This window comes from Patella vulgata, chromosome 5 (genome assembly GCF_932274485.2).
Source record: "Patella vulgata chromosome 5, xgPatVulg1.2, whole genome shotgun sequence".
NCBI classification, from domain to species: domain Eukaryota; kingdom Metazoa; phylum Mollusca; class Gastropoda; family Patellidae; genus Patella; species Patella vulgata.
Window position 1 is genome coordinate 138,139 of NC_065883.2, and position 21,731 is coordinate 159,869.

Consider the following 21,731-nt stretch of genomic DNA (forward strand, 5'->3'; position numbering starts at 1 on the left):
CATGAACAATTGGTTAAAGCTTATTTGAAACCAGTCAAAGCTCTTTATGTCTACCCCAGGAATAATTGAGCCTGTTGAAGATTTCGTAAAATAAATAATGTTATACCTGCCCGTACTTTAGTTGAGGCGAAGGAAGACAGACATGAATTTACCATCAGAGTCATTAAATTCCACGGTTGTTTTAAATGATTCTTCAAAGTTTGCATGTGAAACTAAAGCTTTGGGAGATCATAACTAAAGAGGTTAATATTTATGGACAGGTTGCAATTGGTGCGAGTGGGTGACTATCATACTGCCTATAACGGGCTAGGCATAGTAATTGGCTGAGCTAGAAATTCAATTATTGGACGGTGGTGGTCGAGTAAGGGGATACTTGTGATCAAAGTTTTGAGGTCGGATCGGGAGCATACAATAGCAAATTCTTGCATTTTCCAAACTCATCTAATTTGATACCAAATTGTGGTTAGAAGAACTAAAGGTAATTTAAATTAACTGTGTGATGAGTTTTATGGGAGTTTATTCCGAAGTTTTGAGACACGTATTCTCATCCATTCTGGAATGGTTGACATTGCTCCCAACAAGTAAAGGGTCATCCGACCTGTATCGGAATTAGTGTAAATGTGTTTATATTGATACTGTGCGTATGTGTTAGTTATGTGGTAAATATGACATAAAATTAACCAAGACTGATATACGTATAAATACGTGTATATTGAGGTATTGTATGTATTATAAAGTACGACGCCCGTCAGTTACAAGACTTTTTTTTTACTATTGTTTGGTTGAATACGAAATATGCAGATACTTTATTTAGGGCTTAGTTCAACTCGGTTGGTAGTTTCATAACTACTGAGGCGTGAGTTAAAGGGCCATTCATTCACGTGCAATTACTGGGATGGCTGATTGTCTTTTTTGAATACGCCACGAATAATTTTATTTCAGCATCCATTTTATGTAAACCATATAATTAAACACGGTGGGTTTGACGTCATATAACTAGAAAGAAACTGTTTGGTGAGATGTTTGATCCTACAGTCGAGTCTTGTTTATAGTGTAGTGTTAGAAAAGGGGATAAACTGTAGTTAGACGTTCTTAATATTGAACTCACATCGTTTTTAGATCACGTTTGTGTATAGAAGATGGCGTATCAAACTATTTCTGAGACACAAGCATAACCGAACATAACGATGGAAGAAGGATATTGGAAAACCTCGCAGTTGGAGTATATTACATGTCAAGCAGTGCGTGACTTACCCAAGAAATATAGTGATATAATATATTTATTCATACCACTATTTAATAGGTGTGCATAAATCGGGGGCATAATATTTTAAAAACGAGACATACAGACTATATATAGTCTAACAGTAGGAATTTATAATCATCTATATATCTTTAATCACAATAAATGGGTACAAGTTCTTCATTTTTACATTACTTGCTGAAATTTTGAACAACACATGTACATGCTTTATATGCACACTTTTTAAAACTAACCCCATACAATACAGAGTTTCTAATAATTGGTACCAGGCAGCAACCTGTTTGTTCGTTAGCATTCGCGTTATCCAGGGACGTACATAACGATTTTGTTTGAGAGGGGGGGGGGGGTGTTCAGCAAAAATGCGACCGACTGATGCACATGTCCCTAATACCACAGATGACAGCTTTCTAGGGGCCAGTAGCTGATCTGGAAGCTGGGAATAGGGGGTTGGGGGTAGGGCGGTTCCAAATCTAGGACACCATCCACAATCCCACCCCACAATGATGGTCAACAAAATACTGGCTATAACACTGTCTAAGCGCCCTGCTAGAACATAGATCGTATTGTCTATATAGTTGTTCAAGTTTATTCAAGTTCACATAAAGTTTATGTCATATAATATGATGATTGTGAACCTTAGGTGCAGTGGCTATAACACTGGGCAACCTGAGAAAATTTTGAAAAATTGAATCAATATCCTGACACTTGAGGTCATTGCTGTGAGCAAATTCTTGTGAACAAGAGAACCAGAACATTTGTACTGTGGTACTACTAACTGGCCCAGGCAGTTCACTATAACCGTGAATACTATCGCACTTTCTATATTACGAATTGAGAAAATCCATCATCAATCCAAGATGGCGAGAAATGGCTTAAAATGTCAAATATCTCTGAAAGGAAGAGTTTTAGAACATATAAATGTGCCAGTTATCGGCCGCTTTAGAAAAATTCTGTCTTTGAATAGTAATGACTAATCTTAATATTGTTGATACTATTGGGATACAATGTAGATGTTTTCTGGTATAATATGGAATCCCTGTTTCAATTGTTTCTTTGACGAGTATTGAATCCCAAATTTTAAAATATTATCATATTGAGGAAATATCACTATTTTTACAGTTATCGGCCACCGACAAATCTAATTCCGGCTATTGTGATTTCAGTTTTTGGTCATAACTATACCGATTACTGAAATATTTGTTTGCTTCTTCGGCCACATATTCATCTGTCTATAAATATATATTGAAATCACGTGCCTCACACAGAATTTTATATCTTCTGTAGAATTGCCAGGATCTTCAGGTGCAACAACTGGTTCAATATTTTCTGTAAATGGGATGTGTGCTATATCAACTCCCATCAGCTAGTATTACTTTCTCTGCGTGAACCGGATCTACACCATTATCTTGAGTTAGCAAGGGGTTTACTAACTCCAATGGCATAATGGGATGAACTTGTATTCTCACATTTTCTTTCTGGTGATAACAACAGCATCAATATCACTCTACCCGTTTTGTATCAAGTCTGTTAACACTATCAATGTTATTTTGTAATTTGAAATGTCCGTTTCATTTTTAGATACTATGTCAAGCCTACTAGACCTAACCAGTCCCTAAAGAAGCTATATCAAATGGTTTTAAGGCCTGTGGGTTATTCCTATTCCATCCCGACGCGTTTGATTTTTTTTTCAAAATGTATTAGAGATAACCATTCATCTCTGTCAATGATACGAAATTTTAATATTTGAATCCCGAATAACGAAATACGTTCTGTCTCGTTATTCTTTATTCAAAATTTGAATCCCGAAAAACGAAACAGGTTCTGCTTCGTTATTTGCTATAAGTAAGGTTCCGCAGGCAGTACGAACTATGAACTGCGAAGTGTTTTTGTGCTGATGTCATGACTTCGTGTGGTGTCATTGACATAAGGGGCGTTCGGTTCGTCCATTTTCTACGAAGAAATCGGGAAAAATTCGTGGTTAAAAAACAAAGTGCGAAATCGTGATTTTCTCGCCTGATTTGTGGATGAAATTCGTATTTTTGCGGTTTTATAGAAAGCTTGGACATTCAGTAGAAGGTTAATGAGCGTCAGAGTGGTAGGCAATTGTGCTGATTTTGGGCAAATTTTCGGGCTATGAAACTTGGTTTATTTTTTCCGATAGTCGGTGATAAGATCAAATCATCTCGAATTCGATAATAAAAAATAAACAAAACAAAAAAAACAAAACACAATGCAATGAGCTTCTTGGGGACTGAAATTTGATTTGATTTGATATTTTATTCCTTGTTTCAGGTGAACAACCGTGGAACTAAAGATCGTACTTCGGACTTCGCATTTTGGCGGAAACGGAAAATCTGTCAAGAAGGAAGTACAAAGCCGTGTTCGTTGTTCGTACTTCGTACTGATTAACGAAACACGATTTAAATTCACACTTCCTGTTTGGTCTTCCAAAATGATGATAATGTACTGATCACATGTGATGCGAGCGTTTTTTTTTTATATGACAGTAAATGTCACGTGTATCAATTAACTAATTGTGAAGATGTCTAAGTTGAAGCACAGCATTATCACTGTTAATTAATATTAATTTTTAGATGCAAGGACTTGTTCTCAACGTGGTGGGGGTTGCCTACCGGCTGTTGTTTGCACCGGCACCGGCCAAATCATAGCGGCTACCGATTGTGCTGAAACAGTAATATGTTGTTCTTAAAGGTAGGTTCAGTTTTAAGTTAAAATAAAATGTTTAATTGCGTTGTGTTCGGGCAATCACTACACGATTATTTTTTATACGTGGACGTACATCGCCGTCGCCTACAGGCCGCAATTCTTAATTAATACTTATTCCTTATACCCTAAGGATGATCCCTAGTGTGTTTGGTGCATGCCCGACCCGCAGGGGCAGAGCCACGCCCATTTCATGTATTTGTTAGTCGTCTATAGGCCGCATTTCTTAACGCATCATCTTGATACTTATTCTTTGTACCCTCGGGAACACCCCTTTTGTTTGTGGTGAATGCCCAACCCCCAGAGGCACGCCCTTTTTTTTTGGTGTGTCTGTGTGTCACTTACAGGTCGCAATGCTTAATCGATCGTCTTGAAAACTTTTCATACTTATTCGTTATACCCTAAGGCTGACCTACTATTTTTGGTACATGCCCGAACCCCAGGATCAGAGCCACGCCCAATTTTTGTGTTTATCGTTTACAAGCCGCAATTCTGAATGCATCAGCTTGGTACTTGGCATATGTATTATGAATGGATTATCTTGGAACTTGGTATACTTATTCCTTATACCCTGAGGACGGCAACTATTGATGGTGGTGCACCATCCCCTCCTCCCCTGCCCTGCCCTTTTCGGCGGTGTCACACCCATATGTTGTTGATATTTTGTCTGTAAATGATATAAGTGTTGCAATTATTAACAGATTTGGATCCAATTCGGAATGATCCAGCATAGGGTTGCACCTATATATATTGCTCCATTGCCAACCACCAGGGGCAGAGCTATGCCCAGTTTTTGCCCTTTGCATTCTTGTCATATTACAGCCATTTCATATTTCATTCTCTTCATTTTAAAAAGTACCATATCAATCAAAGCAGGACGTTTATTGCAGCGTTAGCGATGCTCTTGGGTTTTTTTTCGAAAGTCAGCTTGTTTACTAGCTGAAGTAGGGCGCGATATACATACGATTTTCACCTCACCGATAATTGGCAAAACTTCTGTGGTTCCCAGAACGATCAAATGAGCATGAAACAGTGTAGAACAATATCGCCGGCATTACTGGAAAGTAACACAAAATATACCATTACTTACATATAAAAATGAGACTGCCATGAACAATACCTACAAAGCAAATGTATTAGGAGAGATATATATGCGGACGGCAGTAGCAACAGGCATTCGCGGAAAACAAAAGAAAGTTCTTAAAGAATACAAGAAAGCTAGTGCACAAAGATTGGGGTGACAATACAGGCCTCAATACCCCCTCACTATAGATTAGCTGAACAAAGCATTGCGGACCAAAGTTCAGAAGGACTAGACTGTGTTAAATACGCAATGCTAAAAAATCTACCCGAGAAAGCACTCGAGCTAGTCCTGGATATCTTTACAATTTGATTAAAACACAGATCCTATTTCGTTTCGTTTTTTATAGTTCAAAATTTCGTTTTACTTGTCTTTACTACACTAGGATCTGGAAGAGTTGTTATATTACTGGCGTCTTGTTTGAAGTGGGGGATTTGCCAATGAAACGGTCTGTTACGGCGAGTTCTTGGCTTTTTGATGCACGGAACTGTGGGTAAACAACTAGAAACGTCAACGCTGATTGATTAATCAATGTCTGACGTCATAGGGTCAACTCCCACTACAACTGGTCAGATCTTCATGTAGTAGGGGCCATCGAAAGTATAAAAAAACCCGAAATAAAGATCTGTATTTTAATTAGATTGGATATTTGTAAAATCTCTTGGTCTGAAGACAAAAACCCAAAAGAATGGAAGACTGTTCACCAGGATATTTTTTTTTTCAATCATTTGTATTTGTATTGCTTCTTTATTTTTTCCACGGCTATCATATAATAAAGTTTAATGCGTTAAATTCATTTATAAAATTTGATATTGCGGTGGCATTCCATTGTAGATTTCGTAAACAATTATACTTCCATGAGAAACAAGGCATGATTTATTTTTAACAACTGATTCTCATATACATATTAGAAGTTAGCTGCGAATTGACAGTAGTATTGATGTCAACATGTTCTTGTCTTCGTTTGTATAGAAATTCACAAATATTCGATGATAACTGCTGGTAGCATGGTGCCACCAATGTCTTACATATAATTTATTGTACTTATTGCGTCTTAATCGGTTGTATTTATTTAGGTAAAAAATAACGCCACGTGCATCTTTCGTACCATCAACGCCGCAATGCGTGTGGGATTCTAAAGTGTAGGCACTGGCAGAATTTCTATAAATTTCTCAAATGATAGATTGATAAAGGGGAAGACCAACGATTTCCAACAAGGTTTCCATAAATCTTAAATATATATACATATATAACCCCCTCTGTAAAACAAGCAACCAGTGGCTGCCAGGCAGGATACGTCCATATTTTGCAAGAGATGGATAGAGAACAACCTAAATAAAAAGCGATTTTTCGAACAATCAAGGGCTATAATTCAAAAAAGTTACGATCCGATATCCGCGAATATCGACAGGAACCAAGATCTTCGGGTTATAAAGATATATTTAAAGTTTCATCCAAATCGGGTCAAAATTGTGACTTCTAGAGGGTCCACAACCTTGATATACCATATTTTTACACTATTTGCGTACGAGGGGTGGTCATTTTGTCCGGCAGTTTTGGTCCGATTTTCACGAATTTCAAACTCAACCATCATTAAGGTGTAACGGTGATATACTAAAATGTTTTTTTAAATCGGTTAAAAAGTGTGACCTCTAGAGGTACCACAAGCTAAAACCGCGATTTTTCGTACAATCAAGGGCCATAATTCAGGAAGTTACGATCCGATATGCGCAAATATCAAAAGGATCCAAGATCTGTGGGTTATAGACATGTATTTCAAGCTTCATCAACATCAGATCAAAATTATGACCTCTAGAGGGTCCAGAACCTTGATATACCAACTGATTTCAACATGATCTCACTAAGCAGGGTGGAGCGTAAAAATGTCCCCAAGAGGGTTACGTAAACCACCCTGCCCCATTGATGCTATATTCTTATGTTATATTTTATGTAAACTTAAATTATGATTGATTGTACATCCACGTGACTAGCCTTAAATGTTTTTTTTTTGTATTTAAATATATTCATATAGATTAATTTTACTAAGTGTACAATATGTGATCATAGGACCAAAGTTCTATACTGCTATATTACTCTTTTGTTTCCATTTATTCACTTATTGTCCTTTCGAAGAAAGCAGGGGACTATTAAAACGGGTTCGTCTGTCTGTCTGTCTGTCCGTCCGTCCGTCCGTCTGGCTGTCTGTCCGTCACACTTTTTGGCACACAATAACTCTCCTTCTAATTGAACTAGAATATTCAAACTTGGTGTAGGTGTCTATTAGGTCACTGCCTTGATGGAGTTTGAAGATTAGCATTTCCTTCTTAGCGTAAGCAGAGATAAGCAGCAATTTGATTGGTTGATGGTTTGGGACACGATAACTTTAGTTCTAATTAAGTGAGAGTGATGAAACTTGGTGTATAGTTTCATTACATCAATACCATGACTAAGTTCGATAATGAACATTTTCTGCTCAGGGTAAGCAGAGCGATAGGCAATTTGAGTGGCCAAGACTTTGGAACACAATAACTCTCCTTCTAATTAAGCTCGAACTTAGTTCTAATTAAGTGAGAGTGAGGACACTTGGTGTATAGTTTTATCACATCAATACCTTGACTAAGTTCGATAATGAGCATTTTCTAGTCAGGGTAAGCAGAGCGATAAGCAATTTGAGGTAGAATGTTCAAACTTGGGGTAGACGTTCATTGGGTGAATGCATTGATGGAGTTTGATGATGAACATTGTCTGCTTACGGTAAGCAGAGATAAGCAATCTGATTGGTTGATGCTTTGGGGCACGATAACTTTGGTTTTAATTAAGTGAGAGGGATGAAACTCCGAGTATAAATGACTAAGGTCGATGATAAGAATTTTCTGCTTAGGCTAAGGTTCGATAAGCAATTTGATTGGTCAAGACTTTTGAACATAACAGCTCTGCTTTTAGTGAAGGTAGAATATTTAAACTTGATGTCGATGTTCATTAGGTGAATGTCTTGACTGAATTCAATGATTGGCATTTCGAGCTGAAGTTAAACAGAGCTAAGCAATTTCATTGGTCAATGCTTTTGGACAAGATAACTTTGATTCTATCTGATAGAGAATGATGAAACTTAGTGTATAGTTGATAATCAGTTTGATTGATTGATACTTTTGAAATAAAATAAATGTGCTATTAATTAATATGTGTCATCTATTTATTTTGCGTTTTCGGTGGAGGACACCAGCCTCACTGTTGGCTTGTTTATTTACATATTCATTTATTTATTATTCATTTATTATCTATTTCTACCCCCAAAGCCCCCCCCCCACCTCTCCCGGGAAGCCTTATTAAACGAAACCAAAAACATTGTAATCACAGGTACTCTCTTTTTTCATTTCAGGTGCTGGATTCTCCCTTCAGAGAACAATATCATAGGAACGAATAACAACAACGAAGGCTGTAACAACAACCATACAGGATTAGAAGGCTATACAACTGAAAGGATGAACAGACCAGATCACATACTCACCAAGGAAAACAACAACTATAAAGGAGAAGAAGGTTATATAAATGAAGGAAGAATGAACAAGGCCACATACTCACCAACAAGGAAGTAGTAGGGGAGTTAGCTGACCGTTATTCCTAAACTCACAGACAAAATTGACACTTTGCCTAACGGAGGCACCATCATGGCCGATGATCAGAATGGGAATTCTTAAGTTGCACATCCCCTGGGGTTCGGGGCTGTCCGCCCCCGAAATCGCGGAAAAGGTCGATTTAATTCACATTTTTGTTGACAAAGTTAATCTTTGCTACATATGTTCACGTTGCTAAGGCGAACTTGAAAAGTGCCCTTCAGAACAAAAAATCTTCTGGCTTCAGAACGCCCCCTAGTGACCCGAGTACGTAGGTTTATTTCAAAATATGACGAAGAACTTTGATTCCTGTTTCAGCTGATAGGGTATGGCCCCAAAGTAAATAAAACACCGACATTTCGCCTAATAGTTTGGATGCAGCTATGGCGGGTGTGGCGCCAGGCAGGGTAAGCTTACTCTTCCGGACACCTGTTACCACTGTTTGTCGTGTATTTTGTACACGAGGAGCAGTCCATCTCCTGATTACACTATTTTGCTTGAATACACTATTTTGCCTATAACGTTTTTAAAGACTTCGAATTCTGTCTTATGGTTTGGATTGTTCGTACTTGGTTTTATTTTATTACCACTTCAGAACAAAAAATCCCCTGGGTTCCTACTCCAAAACCGGTTCCAAGCTGAACACATTACGAAATCCGGTAGAACTAGTAGAAGACTGGGTTAGGATTGTGTAGCAATAATATTTTCAGTTAGCTGATAGTAGTGATAGTGAAAGAACTTCGATCAGTCAGGGGGTAATTGGTAGTTCACTAGCTAACCGGATGTGGACAGTTTGCTTGACACGGGATACACTGGATGTGGGCGTGGCCTTCAGTGTTTTTGTTAGCCCTAAGCGAAACAAGTATGGTGGTTGTTTAGGGTGTTACCTTTTTTTATTTAATTATTTCTGTAGTTTTGTAATCAGAGTTCAGCTTTAACGGTGTTTTGCTAAAATTAAGATAACCTTCACCGTAGGAACAAGACAAGACTCATTCAGTTTTCAAACGTTTATGTAACAAATACTCTCAAAAACTATATATATATCGTATCAGTATTTACAGTTTCAATGCGTATATTTCTGTTTGGGTAAACAACGTTCATCGTGTATACTTTGTAAGTGTCTTTACTTTTTCGGGCGAATAGCTGTCGTCATATTTGTTTTTGAATCTGCAACTTGTCTTTTTCGGGCAATCTTAAATCGCCGTATTGAAACAGAAAGGGCATGGACCCCTTTCGTGAGATGTGGTTCTATTCCTCCCGACCATAACTTGTCAAGTATGGCGAATTAATCGCAGATCGTCGACTACAACATGAATGGCTGATTTATAGCCCAGCATAATGTATCTCTAAGAGACATTTATTCCTACTGGCGGTTTACAAATATTACATTCAAAAATACAAATCATAAGAATATAAACACGACTAATAAACAGTATCATATTGATTATAAACGTACAATGTATATATTGGTTAAACTATATATCACTGAGATAATAATAATTATTTACTAATTATATAAATCATTATAAGAGGTAGGAGTTATCTTTTCTTTAATCTAACCAACGGCTGCCAGGCAGGATACGCCCACATTTTGCAAGAGATGGATAGAGAACAAGCTAAAACAAAACGGGATTTTTTGTACAATCAGGAGCAATAATCCAGAAAGTTATTATCTGAAAAGCTCCAATATCAAAAGGGGCTGAGATCTTTGGGATATAAAGATAAGTTTCATCAGAATCGGATAAAAATTGTGACCTCTAGAGGGTTGACAACCTTCGTATTGCATACTTTTACACAATTTGCGTACAAAGAGCGGCCATTTTGTTGGGTAGTTTCATTTCGATTTTTCCGGTTTTTAAAATCGGAAAAAAAATTGTGACCTCTAGAGAATCCGCAAGCTAAAAATGCTATTTTTCGAAAAATCAGGGGCCGTAATCCAGAAGTTAAGTTCGGGTATCCGCGATTAGCAAAAGGATCCAAGATCTTTGTGTGTAATGGTGATATATTTACACATTTTTTTTTAAATCAGATAAAAATTGTGACCTCTAGAGGTACCTCAAGCTAAAATCGCAATTTTTCGTGTAATCAGGGGCCATAATTCAGGAAGTTACTATCCGATATGCGCGAATATCGAAAGGAACCAAGATCTTTGGGTTATAAACTTAAATTTCAAGCTTCATCAAAATCAGAAGAAAATTGTGACCTCTAGAGGGTCCACAACATTGATATACCATATTTTTTACACTATTTAAGTACGAGGGGCGGCCATTTTGTCTGTCAGTTATGGGCCGATTTTCAAGAAAATCGAACTCAACCATCCTTAGGGTGCAACGGTGATATATTTAAACGTTTTTTTTTAAATCAGGTAAAAAATTATGACCTCTATAGGGTCCACAATCTAAAAACGCGACTTTTCGTACAATCAGGGGCCATAATTCAGGGAGTTAAGGTCCGATATGCGCTAATATCGGAAAGAACTGAGATCTTTGGGTTATAAACTTACATTTCAGGTTTCAACAAAATCGGATAAAAATTGTGACCTCTATAGGGTCTTCAACCTTGATATACCATAATTTTACGCTATGCGAACGATGGGCGGTCATTTTGTCAGTCAGTTTTGGTCCGATTTTCACGAAATTCGAACTCAGCCATCCTTAGGGTATAGCGGTGATATATTAAAACGTTTTTTTTAAATCGGATAAAAATTATGACCTCTATTGGGTCCACAAGCTAAAAACGTAATTTTTCGTACAATCAGGGGCCATAATTCAGGAAGTTATGGTCCGATATGCGCGAATATATGTGGGTTATAAACATATATTTCAAGTTCAAACCAAATCGGATAAAATTGTGACCTCTACAGCGATCACAAGCTAAAAACGTGATTTTTTCGTACAATCAAGGGCCATAATCCATGAAGTTACAGTCCGATACATGCCAATATCGAAAGGAACCGAGATCTTAGGGTGATAAACCTATATTTCAAGTTTCGTTGAAATTGGATAAAAATTGTGACCTCTAGAGTGTTCACAAACAATTGTGGACGGACGGATGGACAGGCGCCATTATAGTTAATTATATATGTTACAAGTCCCTGTAGGTTACAGGTCCCTTCGTTCATTGTTAGTTCTCGTGATACGAGACATCCGGGTTATCTATTATGTTATTGTAATGGTGGCACGTCGATTAAAGTTATCAACAGTTGTCGCTGTCTGTGTTTGTCCCTGTAGTACTCCCCACTAAACTGTCGTGGTGGCTGATTGTGGATTTATTCCTTACGTCTCCGTGAACTGCAGGACTCGGCAAACAAGAAATATCATTCAACAGGCAGGTTACAGTGTACTGTAAATAGATTTCTGTTGGCTCGCGTAGAAGCGCGCCATATAATTTTTATTTTTAAGACGAACCCCCATCAATTTATCAATCAATGGCTTCAACTCGCGCCCCAAAGCAGCGTGTTTTGACAAAAGATGAAACTATCACCTCGTTCGAGGCCTGGAAACAGAACCTTACATACATTTTATCTCTAGATGACAACTTCGCCCCATTCTTCGCTCCCGATATTGTATGGTCTAAGAAAAGCAGGGATAACCCAAATCGAGGCTTTACCGACGAACGTGGGAAGACTGCAGCACAAAAGGTGGTTTTTTTAGAGCTCATGTTGGGTCAAATCGCCAATTTTTGCCCGGTGATAGCCCGCAACACCATTATTCACAAGTCTGTGAGTATAAGCTCTGTTTGGCAATCAATCCGTGCTCACTATGGATTTCAGAATAGTGGGGCACAGTTCCTTGACATCTGTGATATGAAACTAGAAATGGATGAAAAACCAGAAGACTTATTTCAGAGGCTGATCGCCTTCGTTGATGACAATCTATTAACTGTCGGATGCGGTCTTACACACTATGGAACTCAAGTTACCGAGGAGGAAATGTCTCCATCCTTAGAAAATCTGATAACAGTATTATGGCTTCGTTTAATCCACCCCGGTTTGCCCAAGCTCGTTAAGCAACGGTATGGAATCCAATTACGTACATGTACTATCGCGTCACTTAAACCAGAGATATCAATGGCCTTGTCATCCCTTTTAGAAGAGGTGGAAACTGCTGAAGAGGTTCGTTGCATGCGTATGGGTTCCCGACCACCGTTTCGCCCAGACTCCAGACTGCATAACCCCCCGCCAAGGCCCAGGCCACAAACCTTAAAGCCACAACGTGTTACAAAAAGATCGCCTACAATGTGTCCTCTATGCTTACAATCCAACCGAGGTTCCACTGACCATTACCTCAGTCTATGTCCATATTTGCCCGAGAGCGACAGAAAGTTTATGTCACGAGCCAGGCAGGTTATCGTCGATTCTGACGATGGTGAGAACACTGATATCATTTCAGATGCCAATAATGCTGATACGCCAACTTTGTCGGTTTCATCACGAAGAGTCCAAGTCGATCAGTCTCCCTATCTTGATGCATTCTACGACCACCATGCCATCCGCATAACCGTCGACTCTGGTTCCGAAACGAATATGATAAGTCATCCTCTCGCTCTCCAGTTGGGCATTCCTGTTACTAAAAGTACACAATACGCTACTCAGGCTGATGGCCGAACATTGTTAAACGTTGTCGGAGAAACTCGCTTTGAGTTGACAAGAGACGATCATATCTTATCATTCACCGCATTAGTCGTGTCCTCTATGGATGTGGAACTACTTGGAGGAACCCCTTTCATGTCTGTCAACGATGTAGCCGTGCGACCTTCCAAGCAACACGTACTTATTGGTGGCCATATTTATCCATACGGTTCCTCTTCTCCAAAGTCAAGTCCATCGGTACGACGCACTCAAGCTTCTGTTTTAAGATCGAATACTGCTACCACTATTTGGCCTGGTAAATTCATAGAAGTAGATGTCCCAGCTGAACTCGACAACATCGACACAGTGGCCGTAGAACCCCGGCTAGATCTCTCTCCCCATCAGACCGAAGCATTATGGCCTGCTCCGTCCGTCTTACGACCGATAGGCGGAAAGTTACGTATACCTAACTCTACTGATTTACCAATCATCGTTCGCAGAAACAGCCACTTTTCTCAGGTGCTACCTGTGTATAACCCCCTGGTATCACCGAATTCAGCCAATGACATACACACACTGACCACATCCATGCCCAATCCGCCCTCATCTGCTGTTACGCTTGATCCGGATGAAATACTGTCACCTCTTGTTCACAAGCAGTTTCGCACCCTACTACGACAATACGACTCTGTTTTCAGCACAACACCCAAGGGCTATAACGGTGCATTTGGTCACTTCACCGCAAAAGTCAATATGGGTCCAGTCCTTCCACCCCAACGAAAAGGGCGTGTCCCCCAGTATGCTAAAGATAAGCTAGATGAACTACAATCCAAATTTGATGAGCTTGAGAGCATCGGAGTCTTCCGGAAACCCGAGGACCTGGATATGGTAGTCGAATACTTAAATCCGTCATTTTTGATCAAAAAGCCCAATGGTACATACAGACTGGTGACTGCGTTTGGCGAAGTCGGCAAGTATGCTAAACCACAACCATCCCTGATGCCAGATATCGATTCAACCTTACGGTCAATTGCCAGTTGGACTTACATAATTGCTACAGACTTGTCAAATGCCTTTTACCAAATTCCCTTATCCGCGGATTCTATGAAGTTTTGCGGCGTCGCTACCCCATTTAAGGGTATCCGGGTATATACTAGGTGTGCCATGGGTATGCCGGGCTCAGAGACAGCGTTAGAAGAGTTAATGTGCCGTGTGCTGGGAGATTTGATACAACAGGGATTTGTCGCCAAAATTGCCGATGATTTGTACTGTGGGGGGAATACTCCTGAAGAACTCCTAAAGAACTGGCAGGCTGTTCTCAATGCCTTACACACAGCCTCTCTCAACTTAAAGGCCTCTAAAACAATCATCGCACCGAGAAAAACTACCATTCTTGGATGGACCTGGTGTCAGGGATCTTTAACTGCAAACCCTCACAGAATCGCCACCCTATCGACGTGTGCAATCCCTAAGACTATTAAAGACTTGCGAGCCTTTATAGGTGCATACAAGTTCCTCTCACGTGTACTTCCGCAGTGTGCTAAATATTTGAGTCCACTCGATAGCCTAGTGGGAGGAGGAGCTCAGTCTAAAGATATAATCGTCTGGACGGATGACACGACTGCTTCATTCCACCTGGCACAGGCATATTTAAAAGATGCGAAGTCTATCACTTTACCAAGACCCAACGATCAGTTATGGATAGTCACAGATGGGGCAGTCAGAAGCTTTGGATTGGCCTCCACATTATACCTTATTAGAAACGACAAACTACAATTAGCTGGTTTCTACAGCGCGAAGCTCCCTGAACGAAAACATGGATGGAGTCCCTGTGAGATCGAAGCTTTATCTATTGCGGCATCCATCAAACACTTTGCTCCTTATATCATTCAGTCTGGTCACGTAGCTCAAATTCTTACCGACAGTAAGCCTTGTGTTGAGGCTTATTCCAAGTTACAAAGGGGTGAATACTCTACTAGTCCAAGAGTGACCACATTTCTATCCATTGCCAGTCGATATCAAGTTTTCATTCGCCACCTAGCCGGCAAGGTCAACATTCCGTCAGATTTTGGAAGTCGAAATGCTCCAGATTGTGAAGATATGAGTTGTCAAGTGTGCTCATTCATATCGGTTACCATGGACTCTGTTGTTCGTGCCGTGTCTGTGAAAGATATTATGAATGGATCGGTCAGGCTGCCATTTGTTAATCGCTCCATGTGGCGCCAGGCTCAGCAAGATTGTAAGGACCTGCGTCGAGTGCATGCCCACCTTGCACAGGGCACTCGACCATCAAAGAAATCTACCAATATTCATGACGTCAAACGGTACCTCAATACCGTCTCCATCGCATTAGACGGAACCCTAGTCGTTCAAAAGTCTGACCCTTTAGCTGTGACTCGAGACTTAATCGTCATCCCAAGGGACCTGATACTAGGTCTACTCACTGCGTTACACATTCGTTTGGATCACCCCTCAAGCTACCAAACACGTCTTATCGTTCGTAGATATTTCTACGCATTGGATTTAGATCAAGCCGTGGACGCTGTATCTAGAAACTGTCAACAATGTGCAGCTCTTCGCAAAATACCATCTTCTATTATTCAACAAACTAGCGAACCCCCACCTAAAGCTGTTGGAACCTATTTCGCCGCAGATGTTTTATGTCGCGCCAAACAGAAAATTCTCGTACTCCGTGAATGTGTTACCTCCAAAACTTCTGCGACCCTAGTTCCGGATGAAAAGCACCAAACTATCCGGGACGCCCTTCTCCAATTGTGCATTGAGATGGTACCAGTTGAAGGCTGTAGTATTATACGCTGTGACCCAGGCCCCTGTTTTCAAGCTATAGTTAATGACCGCTTACTGAACCAACATGGTGTTTATGTCGAACTTGGCCGAACAAAGAACATAAATAAAAACCCTGTAGCTGAACACGCCATCCAAGAAATCGAGGATGAGATCCTCCGACAGGACCCTTCAGGATCCCCCATCACCCCAGTTTTATTAAGCTGTGTCATTGCGCGCGTTAATTCTCGTCTTCGGGCCAGTGGTTTGTCGGCTAGGGAAATGTGGTGCAAGCGGGATCAAATCACCAATGAGCAGTTACTCATCGATGACAGTAATCTCATACATGCTCAACAAGTGCGACGTCACCAAAATCATCCTTACAGTGAACGGTCAAAAAACCCTCTTGGCAAGTCTGGTCCTCCACAGAACGTCCGTATTGGGGATTTAGTTTATTTATTTTGTGATCGTGATAAAAACAGGGCACGTGACAAATATATTGTCTCGGGTGTTCAGAACGGCTTTCTACAACTTCATAAGCTGAGGAACTCTCAAATCCGCTCGAAGACATACTCCGTCCATCCTACAGAGGTTTACAAGGTAAATATTTCCCCCACAGCTTGCTCCGTTGCTTCAGATGATAGCGAAGATGATACGGTCATCATTCCTTCTGTATTGACCACACCACTCGACCCGACTGCATCAGCTCAACTACCCGACCGTGGCGAGGCAGAAGCATCAAGCAGTTCGTCAGAATCTGATCTTATCGATGATACCCTGAACATCCAGACCCTGTCAAATACAGCAACAAGTGTTTCTTCTAACATACCAGGATTACCACGAAATCGTACACGCCAGTTGCCTAAAAAACTAATAGACTATGTTCTTTATTAAGACTTTTAAGTGTTTTCATGTCTAAAAGTTATTTTTAATTCCATAAATTGTTCTACAAGAAAAGGAAAAAAAAGGGTCGCGCCATTATAGTTAATTATATATGTTACAAGTCCCTGTAGGTTACAGGTCCCTTCGTTCATTGTTAGTTCTCGTGATACGAGACATCCGGGTTATCTATTATGTTATTGTAATGGTGGCACGTCGATTAAAGTTATCAACAGTTGTCGCTGTCTGTGTTTGTCCCTGTAGTACTCCCCACTAAACTGTCGAGGGGCGACGACAATATACGTCCACATGAAAATGTGGACGTATAAAAATAATTATCCTGGTTAGAAAGGTATGGACAATTAAGGTATTTAACGAAATTAATACGAAACAACATATATGTTTAATAAATGACAATATAATACGTGTATATATATATATATATATATATATATCCAAAATTATTAGCACAACCGCAAAGCTGCACTACTTTGTTTCACGGTAAATGATGAAAAGATAAAAAAGGGTATGCCGACACAAACTGATTTCAACACTGGTTTAATAACATTTTAACATTTTAAAGTACTTTTCGTCCGTCTTGGGACTATTCATAAATAATGTCATTGTATAAAGATGGACAGTATAGTATATTTATACATATTTACATAGTAACACTGTGGTTTTAATTGGCTATAGTTACCATTGTCTATGGTTACATAGTATATCGTTAAAAAACATGTACACACATGTGTTAATCTGTAATATATGGGGTTCAATTTATGAACAATGAGTGGAAGATAATCATGGGATAGATTTAAGAAAATTAATGAAGCTAATGGCCAATTGTTACTTATATAAAGCGGTGGATACACTTGCCGAATGATTCAGTCCGATTTTCACGAATTATGGTGTAACGGTGATATATTCAAACGGTTTGTGAAATAGGATAAAAATTGTGACTCCTAGAACAAAGATTATAAAATGTTATTTTATTGAATAAAGTAATACGGAACAAAGCATCTTTTTCTGCGCTTTTTATTCGGCTGCATAGTTATATTCAGAGAAATATCAAACCATGTCAACAAATCAAACAATAACGTAAAATGGACGTAAAAGTGATGTCGATTGGGTAACTACGTCATTGAGTGACGCTGCAAGCTATAAATAGACCTACAAAGACAATTGATCCTAGAGAGGGTAACGCCTGTTTAGAGTTTGGGCCAAACAATAAGCAATTTCGATTTTGTATTTCATTTAGAGATATAATTACTTATAAATTTTCATATATAGTGCAAGGGTCTGGCCCGCGGGTCGAAGTTTGCCCATCAATGTCATATGGTGTCATCCCTGTTCATCAACGACAATGTTAACTGTGCTAACTGGGTTGTTAACTGGGTTGTTAACTCGGTTGTTGGCTGGGTTCTTAACTCGGTTGTTAACTTGGTTGCTAACTCTGTTAACTCGGCTAACCCGGTTGTTAAATCGGTTAAATCGGTTGGTTGCTGGGTTGGCTGCTGGGGGATAATGAATCCCTGTGGCACTGTAGCTGCGGAATAATTAATTCCTGCTGGAGGATAATTAACTCCTGTTGGTTGCTGGGTTGGCTGCTGGGGGATAATGAATCCCTGTGGCATTGTAGCTGCGGAATAATTAATTCCTGCTGGAGGATAATTAATTCCTGCTGGAGGATAATTAATTTTTGCTGCGGGATAATTAATTCCTGCTGGAGGATAATTAATTCCTAGTGCGGGATAATTAAATCCTATTTTAATTCCTGCTGGAGGATACTGAATTCCTGCTGCGGGATAATTAATTCCTGCTGCGGGATAATTATTTCCTGCTGCGGGACAATTATTTCCTGCTAGCGGATAGTTAATTCCTGCTGCGGGTGTAATTATTTCCTGCTGGGTTGGTTGCTGCAGTATTGTAGCTTCGGGATAGCCCTTCCCTGCTTGAGGATAGTTAATTCCTGCTTGGTTGGTTGCTGGAGACCGGAGGAGTGTTTGCATTCTGTCTCTAGCTTCTTTTGCATTAGGTCGATCACGCCAGTCACTCTCGACCATGTCAACAATAAGAGCTTGAAATTTTTTTTCCATTACAGGCTGGCCTGGAATTTTTATGACTTTTCTGATATAGTCAGTTGTTTGTTCTGGAGTGGCGCTGGCTATTTGTATGGGCGGATTTACAATAATAAACGGTGCTAAGAGCGGCTTTTTTTCAACCCAGGGAACTGTGGTTTCTGAAAACATCGCCATTATGAGACACCCCAAGCTGAAGATATCGCTTGTAGCGGTTACCTTTCCATTAATAACGATTTCTTTGGGTGTATTTCTATGGTTATCCATGGTTATACTTCTTTTACTAAAACACTCTGGCGCACTATAATAAAGCGGTGCTTTTGGGCTGTACGAGAATTCGTAATAAGGTTCTTCCCCAGTGACGTTTTGACAAAATCTTGACAAACCAAAATCTGCTATTTTGATTGTATAACGATTTTGTGTATAATTTATCATTATGTTATCTGGTTTTATATCACGATGTATTATCTTACGCTCATTAAGATATGACAAGCCCTCAAAAATCTGTTCAGTAAAAGACAGCTTGATTAAATAATTAAGTTTATTATTCAGAATAAAATCATTCAAATCGCCTGCGTTACAGAACTCCAGCACTATGTAAAAGCATGCACCTTCTGTAAAACTATCTGCAAATTCTACAATATTAGGATGACTTAGAGGTTCCAGCACCTTAACTTCGTTCTTCAATTTGTCGAGGTTTTCGTGCGTCAAATCAGCTGATATTTCTTTTATAGCGTACCATTCGATGTCGTCATCTTCGAATCCCATATAAACTTTACCAAATGCTCCTTTGCCAATGCTTTTAAGGAGTCTGTAACCATGATTTTGACAACTGAAAAGATATTTACTGGTATTAATTCTTACATTAATGAACTAAAAATAGTTATAGACATAACGGTCAAAAACCAAAACAACATTTGGTTGCCATGATTAGCTGCTTAGATGAAACTAAATGACTACAATATAATGAACTATTCTGGATCAGAATCGGAATCTTCTAACGAGATCGGGCTCATCAATCACTTACGACTGATTTTTCAATATATTAGCTTATATAAAATGTTATAAAATCTCAAAAGGGAACAATCAACATGTCCTTTGTTGTATAAAAACGTAGAATTATATTTGTATATATCAAGATTCAAAGAGCTACAAAAATTTTATTTGTCTGGGTCCGCTCGATGTTCTTTCTTTTCTCAACCCAGTTCAACCTAAAAACTACTAAACACGGATCCTACAGCTAAACTCGACGACAGACAACATAAATCTGCATTAACAACCCTTCGCGACAAAAATGAAATACACAAACAACTTTATGAGAAACTAAACATATCCCATTCAACGCCACCTAGAGCACAACATGTTCAAATTCACAGACCCAATCAAACTTCAAAGACAATATTGGTGTCAGCCATTATCACATATGTCTGATAGAACTGGTTAAAATCGTTCCAAATATAATTTAACACAGAGATCATTGTTACGATAGATGCGTAATAAAGGTTTCAACAATCGGAAGTGACGAACGCAAAAGGAAAACACAAGTTATCCCTCTATATATGGTAATTCTACTTTTATTTTAACCAAGAACTATAACTCGTTTTGTCATAAAGAGTTAACTGCCTTGATAATTTCAACCAATTTTTCAAACATGCCAAAATGGTTATATCTTCAAAAATCAAACTTGGCCAGACTTCGATTGTTGATGAATAAAGTTTTTATGATAAGTTTTATCATATAATGCTAAAATAAGTTCGAAATATTGTCTATGTGTTGTAAAATTTGTTGAGCTTGGTTGGACCACTCTAATTATGTAAGAGCTAAATATGCCTATTGCAGGTCCTTCTTTGGGCCTTAAATGTTATATAAACGATTAATTAGGCATTTATTAACAAAACAAGACCATAATCAACTCTCAATGGCATCGGATACTCGAGATATAGAGAGGTCCCGAACCAGTACGAACTACGAACTACGAACAGGGCTTCGTACTTCGTTTTTGATTTCCGCCAAAATGCGAAGTCCGAAGTACGATCTTTAGTTCCACGATTGTTCACATGAAACAGAGGAATAAAACTGTTTAGTTTGGTTAAATAAAAAGTATCAAATCAAATCAAATTTTAGTCCCCAAGAAGCTCATTGCATTGTGGTTTTTCCTTTTTTTTTTTCTTTTTTTTCTTATCAAATTCGAGATGATTCGATCTTATTACCGACTGTCGGAAAAAATAAACCAAGTTTCATAGCCCGAAAATTTGCCCCAAATCAGCACAATTGCCTACCACTTTGACGCTCATTAACCTTCTACTGAATGTCCAAGCTGTCTATAAAACCGCAAAAATACGAATTTCATCCACAAATCAGCGAGAAAATCACGATGTCGTACTTCGTTTTTTAACCACGAACTTTTCCCGATTTCTTCGTAGAAAATGGACGAACCAAACGCCGCTTGTGTCAATGACGTCACACGAAGTGATGACGTCAGCACAAAAACACTTCTTAGTTCGTAGTTCGTACTGCCTGTGGAACCTCACTAAATTATCTATATTAGAACGATTCGCCATTTAAAAATTGGGGTGGGGGGGTAACGCGTGTGCGTTGTATCATAAGGTCTGTCATTCAATCAACAGGCGTGGTTTCGATTCACCGGTTGTACGTGACAACGAGTAGGGTCGCCTGTCCAACCTTGTGGGTTTTCTCCGGGTTCTCCGGTTGTCTCCCACTGCTAAAGACTCTTACG

General features: G+C 39.2%; 1 protein-coding gene across 1 annotated transcript; it reads right to left on the bottom strand.

Annotated features, from left to right (window-relative positions):
• Positions 1–2,144: 2,144 nt before the first annotated feature.
• Positions 2,145–19,793, bottom strand: LOC126822197 (serine/threonine-protein kinase PDIK1L-like). Its single transcript, XM_050550942.2, has 2 exons — positions 18,705–19,793; positions 2,145–2,154 (listed from the first exon to the last, which is right to left on the bottom strand). Exons 1-2 carry the CDS (start codon positions 19,760–19,762, stop codon positions 2,145–2,147), a joined length of 1,068 nt encoding a protein of 355 aa, XP_050406899.1. The 5' UTR covers positions 19,763–19,793.
• Positions 19,794–21,731: the final 1,938 nt, after the last annotated feature.

Excerpts from the sequence above, each read along its gene's own strand:
- LOC126822197 (XM_050550942.2), bottom strand. The coding sequence starts at position 19,762 with ATGGGATTCGAAGATGACGACATCGAATGGTACGCTATAAAAGAAATA.